This window comes from Pogona vitticeps, chromosome 3, assembly GCF_051106095.1.
Source record: "Pogona vitticeps strain Pit_001003342236 chromosome 3, PviZW2.1, whole genome shotgun sequence".
Lineage (NCBI taxonomy): Eukaryota > Metazoa > Chordata > Lepidosauria > Squamata > Agamidae > Pogona > Pogona vitticeps.
Genome location: NC_135785.1, coordinates 248,623,956 through 248,642,698, shown reverse-complemented (window position 1 = coordinate 248,642,698; position 18,743 = coordinate 248,623,956). Strand labels below are relative to the sequence as shown.

General features: G+C 38.9%; 1 protein-coding gene across 3 annotated transcripts; it reads right to left on the bottom strand.

Moving 5' to 3' along the window:
* Positions 1 to 1,352: 1,352 nt before the first annotated feature.
* ANGPTL5 (angiopoietin like 5) lies at positions 1,353 to 18,661 on the bottom strand. 3 transcript variants are annotated; one of them, XM_020796006.3, is made up of 9 exons: positions 18,429 to 18,661; positions 16,641 to 16,761; positions 11,839 to 11,986; positions 10,083 to 10,186; positions 8,423 to 8,516; positions 6,968 to 7,068; positions 5,847 to 5,967; positions 5,502 to 5,687; positions 1,353 to 1,969 (listed from the first exon to the last, which is right to left on the bottom strand). In XM_020796006.3, exons 2-9 carry the CDS (start codon positions 16,641 to 16,643, stop codon positions 1,662 to 1,664), a joined length of 1,065 nt encoding a protein of 354 aa, XP_020651665.3. In that variant the 5' UTR covers positions 16,644 to 16,761; positions 18,429 to 18,661; the 3' UTR covers positions 1,353 to 1,661. The 3 variants fall into 3 exon arrangements, with proteins under 3 accessions (XP_020651665.3, XP_078246228.1, XP_072849725.2); XM_078390102.1 differs by lacking the exon at positions 18,429 to 18,661 and having other exon boundaries at positions 16,641 to 16,828; XM_072993624.2 differs by lacking the exons at positions 16,641 to 16,761; positions 18,429 to 18,661 and adding an exon at positions 16,009 to 16,220.
* Between the last annotated feature and the right edge of the window lie 82 nt (positions 18,662 to 18,743).

The following is an 18,743-nucleotide window of genomic DNA, read 5'->3' as shown; positions in this document are numbered from 1 at the left end:
CCCAAGGGAACAGATTCCAACAAATAGGGCTTAGTGCTGGACTTTGTACTACAAAGTGATGCTAACAGTGAAATGGCTTGCAAGAAGATAGAATGGATGTCGAAAATATTGCCAAAGTGAAAAAATATTGCCAGTGTTACTGGCTGTCGATGTCTAAAGGACAGATGTTGACATCACATCACTCACTCTGGTTCTGGTGTTCTTGGAGATCAAGGTGAAATTTCACCTCCATAATACTATGGCATGATGTGGAGGAAGGGAAGCAGTCAGTCTAAGCCGCCACAGGATTTTAGAAATCTTTGGGAGTTTCACCTTGTTCTCCAAGGAGGCCATAACCTGAGTGTTTGTGTGAGGAATCATGATGTGATACTTGGATGACTGAGGCATAGAACAAGATGTTACCTCTACTTCCTTCTGGAAAAGCCAATTAACCTGGTTGTAATTTTACTCCAAAGGGATAGGATCCTACATCACAGCTCAGGGAAGCAATCTAGTTTGGGGGGTTACATGAAAGGCCAAGTGGCTCAAGGGGAAGAGCTATGAGGCTGCCAGTTCTGTCCTCCAACATCTGTCACCAGAGGTGGCTGCCTCAGTCTCCCTAATAACTCCCATGATTGCTTCTTTGCATGGAGATGTAACACTATGTAGGTCTCTGCTCTGGGCACATGCAGCTCTTTCCCCCATTTAGATCACCACTCATCTGTGCAAACCATATGGTACGTAGGTCTGTTCCACTTTGTTGGTGGCCACTCACAAGAAATGGTCAGCGAGTACACTGCTATACGTGAAAAGTAAGCCTGTTGGGAGTAGGGATATTAGTTGTCCCACATTTGGAATTTCCTAATTTTTGGTAAATTGTAAAATATATAGAAATGAAATTCTCACCCATTCCCAATGTGTTGCTATGTGCCTTCAAATCAAAATTGACTTAAAGTGACCCCAACGGGGTTTTCAAGATAAGTGAAATGTTTAAGGAGTGGTTTTACCAGTTCCATGCCCCCAGCAAATTTCCATGGCTGAGTGAGGATTCGAACCCAGGCCTCCCAAGTCCTAGTCCGTCATTCTATCTACTATACTACACTGGCTATCCTATTCCCTGTGTGGGATACGTAAATAAAAAGCTAGGAAAGAGGCCCATTTTTGCTTTAGAGAACATTTTTTCTGGTAAAATTGCTGCTTTGTCTTCAGTTTGCAAAATGTGACATTTACTACAACAGCTCCTGTTTAGTCTGTGTTCAGTTTTGACTGGGTGAAAATTCCCTCCATAAAGTTCAAATTAATATAACTACAAGTTTTTGTTAAACCTTCTGCACCATTTTAAGTGTAAGAAGAGGCAATGGCCAACAGCAAACTAGCTAGAATTGCAACAAACTGTATTTAAGGCAATGATCAGTGCAATGGGAGTGCTAATAAGAACAAGCAATTCTGATATCCAGCAGTATTATGAAAAAAAAACATATTACAAACAAAGCTACATCATCATGGTGAAAACAGAAACATCTTGTACTAAAAAGTGCAATTGCAGAGTAATGCGGAATCCAAAATGCTTCTAATAATTCTTTAAACAAATTGCAACACTATAATTTTCTAAGTGTCAACCTTGGAGGAGGTATCTGACAGCCTAATTTTGGAAGATACTCTTCGATGACATCATTCCCTTATTAAAAATATGTTCTCCTGATTTTCATTGAAACAGATTTAATTTTGATAGGTTTGCCATCCATAGTCCAGGTATCCCAACGAATCCTAGTCGACAGCATCCTCCTTGTGACCCGATGAACGCCGTTCAGATTGGCAAGCCCACACTGGCTGAACCACCATCCTGTTTTCCCACTGAAGTTGCTGCAGCTCTTTATAGGCTGCTCTTGGACAGAGCACAATGGGTTGCAACCATCATTATCCATGTCATATGTACTAAAAGGTAACGTATTCTGATTGTCTTCTTTTTGAAGTCCTCGAAATGCATCACCTAAGTTATAGCAACAACAACAAAAAAGAACAGAAAAAAGTTATCATACTAATCTAGCCAACAATTCAGGGTGCAATGAATATGAATATAAGCTTCAACTGTGTGTAAACTGCCACACTTCGAAGAGAAAGAAAACAGACTCTGGGTGAGACTATACAAGGGTTTGGCATAGGTTGTCATAGGATGACAAACCTTACTGCTGCAAAGCACACAGAATTTTTTAATTAACCTCGGATGTCCATTTGAAGTGCCATTATCTCCACCCTCTTGCCTACTCCATTTGTTGGCCTTCAAATCCATTTAAAAAAATATTTAGCAGGTGAAATAGCACTGAACTGATGAAACATGGTAAGCATTTGAAATAGTGCTATATCAATTTAACACTGTAGCTATAGCACCAAGATATGTATGTATGTACTCTGTGTGTGTGTGTGTGTGCGCGCGCGCGCACGCATGCGGTGTTCTTATATACCACCCCACAGTGCAACACAGGACCAAGTAGGGCAAAAACCTGCATTCCAGTTGCAGTCCTTACCATTGTGAACAAAAGGAGTAGCTCATTCCCACATCATGCCACACTCTTGTACATTATCAGTGATGCCATCTGGACAGGCCCAACAATGGCCCTAAACACCCAAGATAGGGGGTCACACAAGCCAAAACAAGGCAAAAAATGTGCAAATAGAAACGCTGCAAAAAACAAAAGCTTTGTCTGCTGAACAGAACATATTGCATAGTACTGATTCCAAAAGATCAGACCTACCTGTGATTACTGCTAATACTGTATAGTTGATAGAATAAATATCAAAAGGAAAAGTAGAACAAATAGCTGTCTACTCTCTCCCTCCGCTTGAGAATGTCACTTGTGAACAGTGATGATTGCTCAGAATTTCCATAATAATAAGTGTTTTGTTCATATTTCTTTTCAGGGAGCTGTCTTTCTGTTACTAACGTTCTTAGGAAGCATGCTTAAGGAGTAGCCTGGTTCCCATAGTCATTGACTCCTGTTTCTGGGTGCATACATATTTTTGGTGACCATTTCACAACTACATTAATCATATCTACTGAAGAACTGGCAAAACATGAGCATGAGCATCCTCCAGAAAATTCTGAGTATTTAACTAGAACTTTCTAGATCTATTTTTAGAAATTCAAGTCTTAGAACAATCCATACAGCACATTGAAATAAAATTAAATGGCTGATTTTTAAATACCTCTTACTCTGCAATGCCATGTAATCATCTGAACTATCCTCTCCCTAGTCCTCAGTCCATGCAGTTACTAATTATATGAATGGTGGCTCGTCTTCTTTGGCTGTGCTATACAGCTATGGCAAGGCACAGACATTTGGAAATGCCTGGCCATAAACCAGCCATGATTTGTGAAATGCCTTCAGATGTTAGTCACACTGTTAATGCTCCAGATAGATTTAACATCTGCAGTGAATAACAAAGGTGTTGCAAAAATATGAAAGAGTGTAGACTGGAAAATCAGTACAATGGTGCCTTGCTTAACAAAAAAATTGCTGCTAAGCGAAATGCGGTTTCCCATTGAAATGCATTGAAAACCGGATAATCCGTTCCAATAGGAATGAATTGCCGTCCTTAAGTGAAAATCGCCATAGGAAACATCACTAAGCGAAACACAGTTCCCCAATTGAAATGCATTGAAACCTATTCAATGCATCTCAATGGGGAAAAAATATAACAACAAATTAAAAAATAGTCAGAACAAAGTCAAATTTGGTTAACAAAGGGTTTATTAAGTGCACTTTGAATTCAAACATTTTAAACAGTAAAGTTTAACTTTATAAATAACAGAAAAACATTTAAAAGCAGTAAACATAAGGCTGTTTAAACCATCGTTAAGCGAAACAGGGGACCCAAAATTTAACCGCTATGCGAAGCATGGTCCCAACCATCGCTAAGCAAAAATCGCCCATAGGGACCATCGTTAAACGAAATGTAAAAACGCTCCAAAAAAGTTGTCGCTAAGCGATTTTGTCGTTAAACGAAGCAATCGCTAAGTGAGGCACCACTTTATTATGAATCAACACACAAGTGGACTGTCTGAATGGTGAAGACTGAGCAGTTTATATAATAAAATTAAGAGCTTACTGAAATCCTACGACAAAGTTACCAAGAATAAACTGGTAACTGTCAATATTTTTAAAAGTAAGCTTTTTTCTGATGCCCTTTCACCAGAGCCTAGAAGCAATTATTCTAATAACTAGTTATTTGTAATTAATTCATTTTCCTAAGAATGAAAACATGTAATTTTGCAACTGCAACTTGTGAAACCAATTTCTCTTTCCCCTGTTGGGGAGTATGGGTCTACCACCTCATCAGGAGTAAGGATATGATTTCCCAACCTGCAGTTCACCTGTGGACTCGGGCGGTGCTACAGACGACACCCTGGAGGCCACATTTATGAGCATGGAGGGATGGGGATTTAAGGTGGAAAGTGAGGAAGAATAGAAGGGGAGGATTGCTGTCACAACAAACATCTTAATTGCCTTTCATGTTCCCTCAAAACAAAAAGATCTTCCCTCTCTTATTCTTTTCTCACTGCTGCAATCTGCATGACTCCTGGGAAAGGAGGCAGACTGGCGCTGTCAATCAAGTGAAAGTGTTAGATTCCCTTTTGGCAGTGCCTTGATATGGCCTCTAATAAAAGATAGGAAGGGACAAGAACAGGTAAGGTTTTCAGAGGGGAAATAAGAAAAATAGCTCTTAGTGAATGTTCCTAGGAATGTCCTGGCTAACGGAAACCAAGGGATAACCATTAGGTGAATTGACATGTGCGGGGGGGATTGTGGTGGTTATGCTGACAGTTCTTTATTTAAGCTCTAGTATGTTCCAAAAAGTTTTGTGTTGGTGCAGAAACATCCATATCTGTGATTTACGAAGATCACAAAAAAGAAGTGTCAGTTCCCCTCTCAGTCCTTTCTTTGAAGTTTTCATTAACAAGAGCTAATTGGAAGGTGTCAATTGTCCTTTTGTTCTGGGTACATACTGACCTCCGTCTGTTTGGACAGCTTCCCAGGCACCCACAAAGAAGCATCAAAGCTTCCAATAACTGAATTTCATATTCCATACTCCATCTATTCCCCATTTCCTCAGTTTCTTCACAAGGGGAATCTGTTCCTTCCAACAGTTTTTTTCCTCAATGAAGACAGTTTTTCAATTCAGATAAGGACCACAGAAGGGGATGACAGGTTACTGTCCTCCTAGACTTCAATGTTGAGGTCCAGATCCAGATTCCCACATCTCCAATTTTCTCTTTTAAAATATCCAACTAACCATGTTATGCCAGGCCCTCAACTTCTATTACAAGAAAAATTAAGACAGAATGTAGTCTGGTCATCCCAAAACCAATGGGTTATGAAAGGGTTTTCAAAAGGGACCTGGGAACATCTTAGCAATTTCCTTTTAGAATGCACAACACACATGGATATTATTTGCCACCTAAAATTTCCATTTATAGAAATCTTCATTTTAAAGAGAGACAGCTTTGGGCATTCAGCTCTTACCAGCATTTCCAGAATAACGTCCTAAATGTATTTTAAAGGCACACGCTTCATCTTCTAACCAAAAGGTATCATATGATGCATAGGCGTATGTGTCATCTTCCGACTCCAAGCCCACGTAAAGCATGAAGCTGGCTGTTTTCTGGTTTGTCATGTGGAAAATCTTTCGGAGCCCAAGCCAAAATTCCCCTATAAACGGAATGAAAATAAACTTTAACAGAAGCAAAGACTTATCCCCTTTCATGCTACCCTCAGTCTGTTTGTTATGAAGTCATCTGAAAAAGAGTAAGGTTTGTGAATGCAAATTTAATAAAATAAAATTCTACCAAGCATATAATATATTGGTACCTGAAAGATCACCAAAACCATCCAGATAGTCAGACCAGGTCCTTTGAAATTCAACTATCCCTTCAGTTCTCTTCTGGATCACTGTCCATCCACCTCCTCTGAATTCCATCTCGCACAATACCTAGAATGGATGGAGAGTGAGGGGATCTTTTGGTTGCATTCTTCTATATAATGCCATCCAAACAATGTGGATTTCTACAAAGCTTGATTTTTTAGTTTGCAGAGTAGTTCTTTTCATTCTGAAATATCACTAGAATGGTTTACTCAGGCTAGGTGTGGGCATTGCTCAGAAGGCTGTAAAACCCTTTTTTCCTCATAGATTAGGAGCATTAATTATGCACAATGGTAAGAGGGCCATGAGTCAGAATATGGGTTACCATCCAATGAATTTGTATAAAGCAATATGGGGAGAGGTTCAGACTGGTGGGCAAGGAAAGACCCCCCACACACACACACACCTGACAAATCTGTCTTACAATTAACTCCAAAAGCAGCAGTCTTCACCTAATGTGTCTTAAAGATTGGAGGTTAATGGTATCTGGAGCATAATGGTTGGGAGAGAGGCTGCGGACAAAGAGCAATTGATGGGTTTACCAGCCACTGCTATCCATTTGCTTCTCTACTTTAAATCAAGTCCCTGAGACCACTTTAAATACCATGTTCCAGAAGAGGGATGTTCTAGAGCAGAGATATATGGCAGATCGAGAATTACTGATGCCTCTCTGCAGTCATTTCGGGTAAATAGCCAAGGATTTCTGAATTATTAAACAATAACAGAAACAAATTTTCTGCTCTCTTCCTCCCCTCTGCCATAACTTATACTGCAGGCAATGTTATATAACAGCCGTACACACCAGGCATACAATATCAGCCACAATATTGGCTAACTGTTATAATCACAAGTATAATGTGTGTACACTATACACCAGGCCCAGCTCTACCAGGAGGCAAATGGATAAATGTTTTCCTCCAAAGTATTCCTACAGGACATCAGAGTAAGAGCTGAGTGGTGGTTGTTTAAAGTGTGTCAAAATGTTATCACTGGGATTGCTCTGATGCTGAGATTTTTTTTTTTAAGTTTCCAAACAAATAGTGAACATGAATACAGTAATGTGTTTTACCTCAAAGGGGTAACTGGATCCTTCTGGATGGATTATGTAAAGACCACTTGGAGTTTTTGTAACAGAGCCAATTGTGTCTTTAATATCACTGCAATCCAAACCTGCGGGACAATATTACCAGAGGAAGCTCAGGTTCATCTTGGTAGGCAAATTAAAACAAAGAAGCAAAAAATAAAACAAAAACAAAAACAAAACAGGAAACACTAAGCTGTTTTCTCTACCAGACATATTTCTTCTGAACTACATAACCACCCACCTATCCAGTTGTGATTTCATCAGTGTTTCAGATCTGATCATATTATATAAACAGGAGTACGTATGGAGGATTTAAGCAAAGGCTTAGGTTCTGGAGATTCCATTGCTGTTCAGGTCCTTTGTAAAATTTCCAATGCCTCACTGTTTAATGGATTTAGCTAAGATTGTGTATTTATTTACTTGTTTATTTAAAAATTAACATACCCTGTTTCCCTGAAAATAAGCCCTAACCTGAAAATAATCCCTAGTATGATTTTTTCCAGGATGCTTGTAATATAAGCCCTACCCCAAAAATAAGCCCCAGTGAAGTGAAAACCCACCCTCCACCACTGTGCAGCAACCAGAAGATGACAGGACTGTATTTGAATAAATGTAGATGGTTGTACATGAAAAAAATAAAACATCCCCTGAAAATAAGCCCTAATGTATTTTTGGAGCAAAAATTAATATAAGACCCTGTCTTATTTTCGGGGAAACACGGTAGATTCCAGAACAAAATCAAAATAAATCAATAAAATGGCAGATTAAAAGTGGCAAAAAAATCCAGTATTCTTATATTTGTAATCCTCAGTGTACAGTAGTACCCCCTTATCCATGGGATCAGTATCCACTGATTCACTTATCCATGGTCTGAAAATATTAAAAGTAAAATCCCCCCAAAAATATTTTTAGCTATGAAGTTACCATAACTAGCCACAAGAGGAAGACAGTTGCTATTATAATAGCATTCACTATAATACATGTTTTTCAACATCCTCGGGGGGGGTGTCATTCCCCATGGTTACGGGGGTTCTATTGTATGTACCAAGGAATAAGCCACAGAGAACACAGTGAGGCTTAACTCTGAAAAAAACATGGTGTTAAATAGTATAGACATTATTTGTACCGTATTAATAGTAGGAACATTACAAGGTAGAATATGTAATGCTTTGGCTGAATTTTATCCACAGGAAACTTGGTCAAGAAGCAGCCACAATTTAGCCAAAAAGGAAAATCAGACTCTGTACAGCAAATTTACACACAGCACACAAGAGCATCACTGTTTTATACTAATGGCAGAGAATGCAAAGATTTAAGTAGTTTTTGAAAGACCAGGAATGACAAAACACTCCTCCACCTTATTATTTTTTTTCCACTGCCTTTCCAGGAATATTATATACCTAAAAGAGAAACTGTAAAAGTTATGGAAGAAGTCTTTACCATGAGACTGAACAGCCCGATGAGGAAATACATCAATTGGTTTTCTAGACATGTCTGCATTTAAAAGCATAACCCGACTCATAAGCTCATTCACCTGTAGGTTTACAAGAAGAAAAATGTTTAAATACTTTTAATATGCAGTACTGTATTTAATATTTAACTACATTATTTAGCCCGTGGCCACAAAATGTTGTTCCAGGATGTGATCCAGATCTATGTACTTATGAGACTGCCATTCTAGGCAATCCTATTCAGGAATAAGCCCCACCGCACTGAATTTGACTTAATTCTAAATAAACATACAAAACAACTATCCATCTATATATCTAGGTTTGGAAACAGAATGATGTGCCATATAGGGCAATCGAAAGCATGTTTATTCAACAATGGAGCTTAGTGAGTGTGTAGTAATTCTGTTCAAAACTGCAGTTCAAGAACCAACCTATACCTGACATAATTCATATGGCTTGGTCATGAGTTATGGATTTCTCCATACTTACAGCATGTGTGTATGTTGAAGTGGTTGGGACAGATAAGGACTATGGTGGTGTGGGCACAAGCACTTTAACCCTTTACCTTCACAACACTTCCAGGCAGCATTGGAAAGCTCCACTAGGTGACTTCTCCCCACTGAGCAGGACTTCAGTGGAGATAATTTTTTTAACTAGTTTTCCCTACCTCTGTACTTGTTGTTTTACATCAGGACTGGGCAATCTGCAGCCCTCCAGATAACTGTGTACTGAAATTCCTGCATTCTTTAGCACTGATATACTATCAAGAGATTATTGGAGCTGCAGTCCAGTCCACCTGGAAACCCACATTTTGCCCAGTTCTGATTTAAATTTTGCATAAGAGGTTAAGTTTGCTGGATGTTGTTTGATGGACTACTTTCACCAAAAGCCATTCTAATCCAGCATTCATTTCCATGGTGCCCAACCAAGATGCAGGAAGCCCAGAAGTAGGGCATGCATGCATGCAATATCAATATATATCCCCAACTCTCTATAGTCACAGCAAAAAAGAAAACTAAAAAGAAAACAGAAGCATTGTGTGGGCTTTACTGAAAACTACTACAGTATTTACAATCAGCCATTCTACACCAGAACCTAGTAGGCTACTTGGAGCTTCTCATCTAGATCTCCACTGACCTTAACTGCTTTCTGGTAACTACCCATAACAATATTTTCAACACTATAAGCAGGTACTGTATAAGTCTGAGACATTTTGCTTCCTGAGTCAGAGCAGAAAATGCTGCTTTCCACCACCCAGCTCAAAGTGCAGAGCATATACTGCAGACCATTGACAGCAGTGAAAATACAACTGTAAATTTAAAAAAACAACAATTCTCTACCTGTTCCTAAGATCACAGATCTGATGCTTGGGTTAAGATGCCTCTTTTTATCTGATGGTAGGACAAGTCCTAACTAAGGGATACAATGGTTAGTTTTGCTCTTTGCTCTCCATAGCAGCGGCAAGTGACTAAATACCAGTGACTGAAGAGTAACAGTACAAGCTGGGTTTATTTGTTTTGTATAAAAGAATCCAGAAAATTTGTAATTTAGATTTTGGCACTGAATTTGGCTAAAGAAAATTATTCAATAATATCAATCCCCTACAGGTACCATCCTCCCTCCACCCCCTTTGTAATAACTGGCAGTACCTGATTGGAAAGGTAATCCAAAGAAGACTGATGATCATCCATCATGTTTCGTATCATTTTCTTAGTACTTCTTGCATATTCAACCAGCGAGTTCTGCAAATTCCCTGTAAACATACAAATAGTCAGTCATTTTTAAAGTATTGTGATGAGCCACAATAAAGCTTTCTTGAGCAACAAACAAAAGATGGGCATTGTGTGGAAATTGTTTAAACAAAATGATGAACTGTTAAATGTTCTGGCAGCATTGTGGGCATCATCCTCAGAAAAGTGACATCTGAAGCACTAAAGTGATAGGTTCAGGCACCAGTTCACAGAGCACTATTTTATTCTGTCATTTTCATCTTCCTCGTCTGTAATATAGTCCTAATCAGGAGCAGCTTGTGGGCTGGGATGGGGGGGGGCATTTCATCCTAAAATTTCAGGAGGAAGTGGCTTGCCCCACCCTATTCATGAGCAGTCCTAGTAGTATTGACCCACCTGAGTTGTTTTAAGCGTTGCTACAATTATCAGAGCTTGGAAAATTTACTTTTCACATTTATAGGTAAAGGTTCCTCTTGACATTTAGTCCAGTTGTGTCTGACTCTAGAGGGCGGTGCTCATCCTCGTCTCCAAGCTGTAGAGCCAGAGTTTGTCCAAAGACAGTTTTCGTGGTCATGTGGCCAGCACGACTAGACACGGAACGCCATTACCTTCCCACCATGGTGGTACCTATTTTTCTACTCACATTTACATGCTTTCAAACTGCTAGGTTGGCAGGAGCTGGGACAGGCAACGGGAGCTCACATCATCGTGTGGATTCATTCTTACAACTGCTGGTCTTCTGACCTTGCAGCACCGAGGCTTCTGTGGTTTAACCCGCAGTGTCACCACGTTTCACATTTATACCTCCCACAATCCCCCCAGCCACAACACCACCAATCATGACTGCAATTAAACTGTTTGTAAAAACAGGACTGAATCTGCAATGACTCCTGTTGTATCACACAACATCAAGTACAGCTGTTGTTTAAAATGGTGCCTAATCCATTTTTTCTCCTTTGGATTTTACAGATATTTTGCAGTTTCAGATGGTACAGGACCACCTCTTTTTTCCTGCCAGTCATCTGTCCATCCCTTCCCCACCTCTTCTGTTTACTACCATCTTGCCGTCTCTCAATTGCCAGATCTTCATTTTTTTTCCTTTGCACCTTTATTTGTACATTTAGATGTTTGATTCCTTTTTTAAAAACTGGTGATTAAACTGCACATCCACATATTTGCATAAACAAGTTTGTAAACTGCCCCAAAATTTGTTGTTTCAGGAAAGTTCAGGTTCTCCAGTTTGGACGAACCCAAACTGAGCCGAATCAGCAAATTACTGTATTTCTCCATGTATAAGATGTTACTTGTGTCCAAAATCTTTAGACTAAAAATTGAGGGTTGTCTTATACACCGAAGTAAACTGAGAAGAGAAGAAAAACAAGTGAAGGGGAAAGCAGAGATTAAAGTGATCGTGCAGCGCTTTCAACCTTTTCCCCCTCCACTTGTTAAGCCCCGGTTAGATTTCTTAATTTTGTGTTAGAAAAGTTGGGGGGATGTCTTATACACAGAAAAATATGTTAGTTTCGACAAACTTCCATCTTCATTGTTAGCTTCATGCTCAGCTCTAATATGTACATATGTGAACTGAGGCTAAATGCAAAGTAAATTCTGTTGGCAGTGTATGACACGGTATGATTCATCAGTGAAGATTAGAAAAAATTAAAAATGTACATACGACACATGTGATGCTTTTCTTCTTTTAATATTTTAGCTTGAAAATCACAGGGTGCATAACATTTTTTCTTCTCCTGCAAATTATCTGCAGATTGATTTTTTGTTCCAGGACTGGCTGCCTTTTCCCCAGTTTTTGCTGTGGTGCCATCCTGTGACAACCAAACAATAGAAAACTTACACAGAGTGTACATAAACTAGCTCTTGGTTCTTAAAAATGAACTGTTGGATAACTCAGTGGTTAAGGTATCTGGCTGCAGAGCCAGAGGTTGACTCCTCTCCGTGTCTCTTTGATAGGGGTTGGACTCAATGATCTGTAGAGTGTCTTCCAGCTCTGGAAGTTCTAAGACGATGATGACAATGATTAAAAGGCAGCAAAGATTGGTCATCACAGAGAAATGCAAAGCAAATAGCTAACTTCATACTTTTTTGTATATATCTGAGAGTAAACGCATATATCATAAAACTGAAAAGCACAAGTTTGCTTTATAACCGTATTTTGTAAAACTATGTGGTGGAAATTAATTCCTGTTGCCAAATACCAGCCTAATTTGGATGTAATGCAAAAATGAAGTATTTTTTCTGTGAATAATTGGAAACAAGCCTTAGGCTTGTGCACTCATTTCTCTCCCCTCCCCTGTGCACTTTTTTTTTTTTTTGCATTTTTGCACACCAGAGGAGGAGATCAGAACTTTCAACTTAATTTTTGAACCAAACCAAACCACAGTTTCTCCTAACATTTGAAAACTGGGAAGCCTGGCTTATTTATATTCTAGAAAGGGTTCAAATCCTCCCTTGGCCATGAAAACTCACAGGGTTGGGAAAGGTAAAGCCACTCCTTAAATATCTAACTTAGCTTGAAAGCCTTATTAGGGTCACTATAAATCATTTCTCGACAGCACATAGCACACAACTTCAGGAAAGGCAGGTAGCAGGATAGTGAAAAGCTGTTGCTGACAATACTGTTGGTGATCAAAATAACATGGGCCAAGAAGAAACATATTTGCTAGAGTTTTAGCATAGTTCAGATCAGGTTAGCATTCTGCATTGTAAGTTGCTCTGAGAGCTTTTGCTAAAGAGTGGTCACAGAAGTACAGTGGTGCCTTGACCTACAGACTTAATTGGTTCCGGAACTCCAGTCATAAAGCGAAATGATCGTAAGTTGAAGCGCTATTACCCATAGGAATGCATTGAAATACAATTAATCCATTCCGGCGGAAGAAAAAAAAATCACCAAATAAAATAACCCATCAGAAACGCGATTAATCCATTCTGGCCGAGGGGGGGGGAAGAAGAGTAAACAAACCATGCAAGACCCTTCGGAAATGCAAAAAAAGCAAAGCAGAAAGCAAGCAAACTGAGCAAGACCCATCGGAAATGCAAAAAAAGCAAAGCAGAAAGCAAGCAAGCTGTGCAAGACCCATCAGAAATGCAAAAAAGCAAAGCAGAAAGCAAACAAACCCCACAAGACCCTTCAGAAATGCAAAAAAGCAAAGCAGAAAGCAAGCAAACTGAGCAAGACCCATCGGAAATGCAAAAAAAGCAAAGCAGAAAGCAAGCAAGCTGTGCAAGACCCATCAGAAATGCAAAAAAGCAAAGTAAAAAGCAAACAAACCCCGCAAGACCCTTCAAAAATGCAAAAAAAGCAAAGCAGAAAGCAAGCAAACCATGCGAGACCCATTGGAAATGCAAAAAAGCAAAGCGGAAAGCAAGCAAACCATGCAAGACCCAGCAGAAATGCAAAAAAAGCAAAGCTGAAAGCAAACAAACTCCACAAGACCCTTCAGAAATGCAAAAAAGCAAAGCAAAAAGCAAACAAACCCCACAAAACCCATCGGAAATGGGGGGACGAAAAGCAAACAAACCTCACAAGACCCATTGGAAATGGGGAAAAAAAACCAAAAGCAAACAAGCCCCACAAGATCCATCGGAAATGGGGGGGACCCAAAAAGCAAACAAACAAATGCCGCAAGACCCATCGGAAATGGGAAAAACAACAACCAGAAAGCAAACAAAACCCTGAAAAAACCATCGAAAATGGAGGGGGAACCAAAAAAACCCAGCAATCCCTGCAAGACCCATCATAGCATAGAAACATAATATCACCATCCAGCCCAAAACCACGCTGCAAAACCCACCCAGAACAGTTTTTTAAAAAGTACAAAGCAGCACCTTACCTTGCCAGGCAGTCTGAAGCCTCCTCCGATCGCACACTCTCACCGCTAAGGCGAAAGAGCTACAAAGAAGCCACCTCTTCGCCACCAATGGTTAGCAATTTGAATTCCCTGCCTTTTTTCTGGTTGTAACTTGAAGCTCTGGCCGCAAGTCGAAGCAAAATTTTGCGGCTGGAGCTGGTCATAACTCAGAATGGTAGTATGTTGGGACATTCATAAGTCAAGGCACCACTGTATTACCAGTTTTTTAAAATAAGTAATATTTGCCCACTTACTTTTAAAATGGTTTATTTTCCACAAGCCACCACAAGTACATTGACTTTCTATGACGGGTAACTTCAGTGCACAGAGCGGTGAGAGGTCTGTTTCTTGCACGTGATGCACCAGTTGCTTAATAGCATGAACATACAATTTCCCAATGATGTGCTCTTTTCAGATGTCAAACATTTTGTACCCATGCTATGCTGATGTGTTGCCTTGCTGCTACTGAACATGCATGTGTAGAAATCCATGCATATACCCACTACTTGGACAGATCTTTGAAAATGTACCTTTTGTACTACAGCTCCCAGAAACTCCCAGCCAACTTATAAAAAAGAAACATTTCAAAGCTTTGTAGGGAAAGGATTGTCCCACTGTTTCACCATGTTTACCAAACATGTGGTGTGTCCTTAGATTGTTTTGAATTCCAGGGCTTGGCCACAGAACATCATAACTCTCCAAATGTCAAAAGGGGTTTCCTGTCATCACTGAATGATAGGTAAAAACCCAAACCCAACTAGTTCCTAGATTAGTTGGATAAGGTGTACAGAGTTCTACAGTAGAGGATTGCTTTATTACTGTTTAAATCTTAAGAGAAAGAGGAAGTGTGCTCATGAAAATTGTGAGCTTTCCAGATTTCTGGAAGGAAGGGGGAAATCCCATCAACTTTCCAAATATTTCTTTCACATTCTTCTTCCTTTTCTGTACAGAGAAATATTCTGTTAGACAGTTCACATTAAACTATTCCTACTCCACCCACCACTCCCAGCATTAACTTATTTAGTCCATTACAGCTGATATCCCAAATGAACACCAACTTGTTTAGAACTTTAAGGTTCCAGTCCTCAATACATTTACTAAGGAAGCAAGTCTCCTGCAGCACATTAGGAGTTACATCTCAAGAAGTATATGAAGGATCCTGATGGAAAATCTTGGCTGGGGAAGGCAACATATTTGACTGTCTCTACTGAACTTTGTTTTTAAATCTCACATGATTGACATTGGTAATGTAGTACAGTGTAATAGACAATTTACTCCTTAAGTAGGGAGAAAAATGGAATGCTGGTTTAGTACAGTACAGATTTAAAGTGAATGTAAGTGGAGAACTTAATAGTGGGTAAGAATGATACTTAAGAAATTCTCTTTATCTTAGATCAAGTCCCTGAGAGATTAAAAAAAGAGGAAAATACTCAGAACCTCTGCCAAATCTTCCATTTTTATTTTTAAAAACCTCAAAACACAGACGTCAGAAAAATATATAAACTCAGATGGAATCCTGTATACAGAAACAGTCTTGCAGAACATCCAGAGTTAATATCAAAGAACTGCTAAACCATGTTGGCTTAAAAAGATCAGGATTTGCCCCTCTTTTACAATTAAAATGTGCAGAAAAACACTCTGTAATTTAAATGTATACTGGCATAAAGTTGTCTAGGAGCTCATCCAATACTATAAAGCCCATATACCATTTGTTAAGTGTGTATCTTTTATTAATGACCTGCTAAAAACCCCGTCTTCAAATGGTAAAACTTCCAATAATTTTTTTAAAAAATCTAGCTTTGTAACTAACAAAAACTTTAGCTGCTTTACTTGTAGGTTTAATAAAGTTTTAGCGTGTCTAAGCAAAACTACTTTGTATAAACAATAGCCTTCCCCAATAAAAATACGTTAAAAGCAAGATCTGCTGTCTCAAGTTTATTATTCTATCATTTAGCAAGGCAGTACATGGCAAACCTTACCATTGCAGAGCATGGCTTGACATTATCAAATACAGTATCGGCCCAAATGAGAAATATGATATTTAGGAAGATCAGTGAAGATGTACGGGGGTAGATCATCTCAGAGCTGAAGAAATGAAAATGTTCCTTTGAGTTTTGAACTGCCTCGGAAAACACTGTCCACTAGCTGATGAAGTCTTGAGTTAAGAATTCAGGAATGCGTACAGCACAAACATGAGCCAGAAAGCCAACCCTTTTATGTCTGAACTTCAGAAAACTTACATAAATGAGTTCACGTAACCCATACAAGGGTTACTCCACAAAGTAATTATAAACTGTAAAATAACTGAATCCCCCAAATAATTATCAGTTTAATTTAACAGTTTCTGATTCTTAATATGTGAAATTAAATCATTTTTTTAAAAAAATGTGCCAATTTTCAGCAGGACAAATTACAAGTATCCTATTTCCCAGATACAGTTTCCAAACCCCTGAAGCAGACCACAGTTTGAAACCTGCAGCCCTAAAATGGTATGCCAGTAAATCCAGACACCATTATCCTATACTTCTTAATCCTTCCCTTCACACTCTTTGAGATGAGGAGGGGCTACTAAGGGAAAGGAAGAGAAATGATTCTCCTTTTACTGACTTACCATGTTTTGGAGGTCCTTCCTTCATTACCTCTGTCTTGTCTTCAAGTAAGAAGAACGTATTGGCATGAAAATGGTTCCATCTCTTAACATGTTCAGGTTCTTCTTATTCCCCTTCTTCGAACTGTTTTGAGTCGTGCAGAGGGAAGTGAATGAGAAAGTTGGCAAGTGGGGGCACAGACAAATGCACCCTATAGGACATGATGCCAAGTGCCAATAGCATATTTGAATCCAGGGACATTTTTTCTTGTGAACAAAACAACACAGATTTTAACTGCTGATTCCAGAGACTGATCATCTGGAAACAATAATCTACAGTTCAGCACATATGAACTTACGCAAACAAAGGTTAGAGTTCGCTAAGAATATGTATGTAATGTAATCTATTTTCTTTTCCAAATATTGAGAGTTTACACAGTCATAACAAATATTTCAGAATCCCAAACTGCACACATTACAGAAACAGAAAATAAAAGCACTATATGCACCAGAGGCAGGCAAATTGACAACTCCAGGAACCAATGCTCTGCTCTTAGTGATATCTGAGGCCACAGGGATCTTCTTGAATCCAAAAAGAAAATAAAAACCTCAGAAATGACAGAAGTCTACTTTCAGTTTTGAAAAACTGTCATTTTGGAGTTGTCAAATGTTTTAGGAGGCCCCTGCTATTTGGAAGGTGAATCATACTTCCTGGAGGTTTCTTGGAGTGGCAATTTACTTTTTTTTTTTTTTTTTTTTTTTTTGCTAGAGGTTTATTTTTTGTGAGGTCTGGAAAAGTTAGAAGGAGCAAAAACAGCCATGGGGTCTTCATATGCAGCTCCATGCCTGCACTTTGTCCAGCATATATATATATAAACACATTTTATGGCATATGCATTCTCCCTGATGTTCCATAAAGTACATAGTTACTCCCAAGGACTCTTTCTCACGAATAATGACAGGATACATGGAATGAGGCTTTTAGACAAAGTATTCAGAAATGTGTACTGTATCATTTTGTATACATTCTGCAACAAATACTGTACTCTTTAGAGCTCTTGATCTTGGCAGCAGTGCTTCTTAGCAGATTTGATCCAGTAACTTACACTCATCAGCTCTCTTTCTCAACAAAACATTTATTTAACATGCAAGATTTTTTTTAAAAAAAACCATACTGTACAGTAATTATTCATTCAAGAACAGTTTACTTACAAGAGACATCTAGTCATGTATTATATAAAGTCTAAAATGGAAATTATTAGCTTGTTTAGAGGAAGGAAACCTGTGCATAGTAAACAAAATAAGCGTAGATTGATCTGGGAATATATTATCTGATGAAAATAAAATTAAGATAAATTCAAATAATACATTGAAGGCTATGCAGAAGAAAGTTAAAGATGTCAGATTTACTCAAAGAAAAAAATATTTTGAGGAGGAACTTGCAGTTTTAGAAAGTGAAGGGAAAACTGCATTAAAAAAAAGTCAGTAAGGGATGAATTGAATGTCCTGGCTTTTTTAAAACAGAAGCTTAGTATACATCCACTACACAAATGCCAACATAAAGTTCCCCCATGTTAGAGGATCCCAGGAGATCACAGGACATGATCTGTGTACTGTGGCGACTGGGAGAAGACCGAAGGGAGGACTGCTGGGATGTGGCTGTAGTCGCTCTGTGCCAAAATATATTGGATTTTATGAAACGGGGAAGCAAAGGGTGTGAGTAGGTACAACACACACAATGGAAAAAACATGCACACCCATCAGCCTCTCGGATCAAATGTTGCCATAAAATAATGCAGCCTAGAAAGTTACCTTCCAAATGTCACACTTTTTCCTTGGATCAGACAACCTAGGGTTGTTGTTCTTTTTGTTTGTTTTTTTGCTTTCTCCTTCAGTTGCGTTGATAAAAGGATGCTGCTTTTTTAATCTGGGAAGAACAAAGGAACCGGGGAAAAAAAGCAACTGAAGAATCCGAAAAGTAAGACGAGGGGGATTTTTTTTTTAATGTGTGTGTGATCTATAAAGGCACCACCTTCTCTTGAACTGGTATTTCGGAATGACTACACGGCTCCCTTTTATTTCAAGAGTGAGGGTGGCAGAGGGGTGACTATGCACAAAACGCAACGA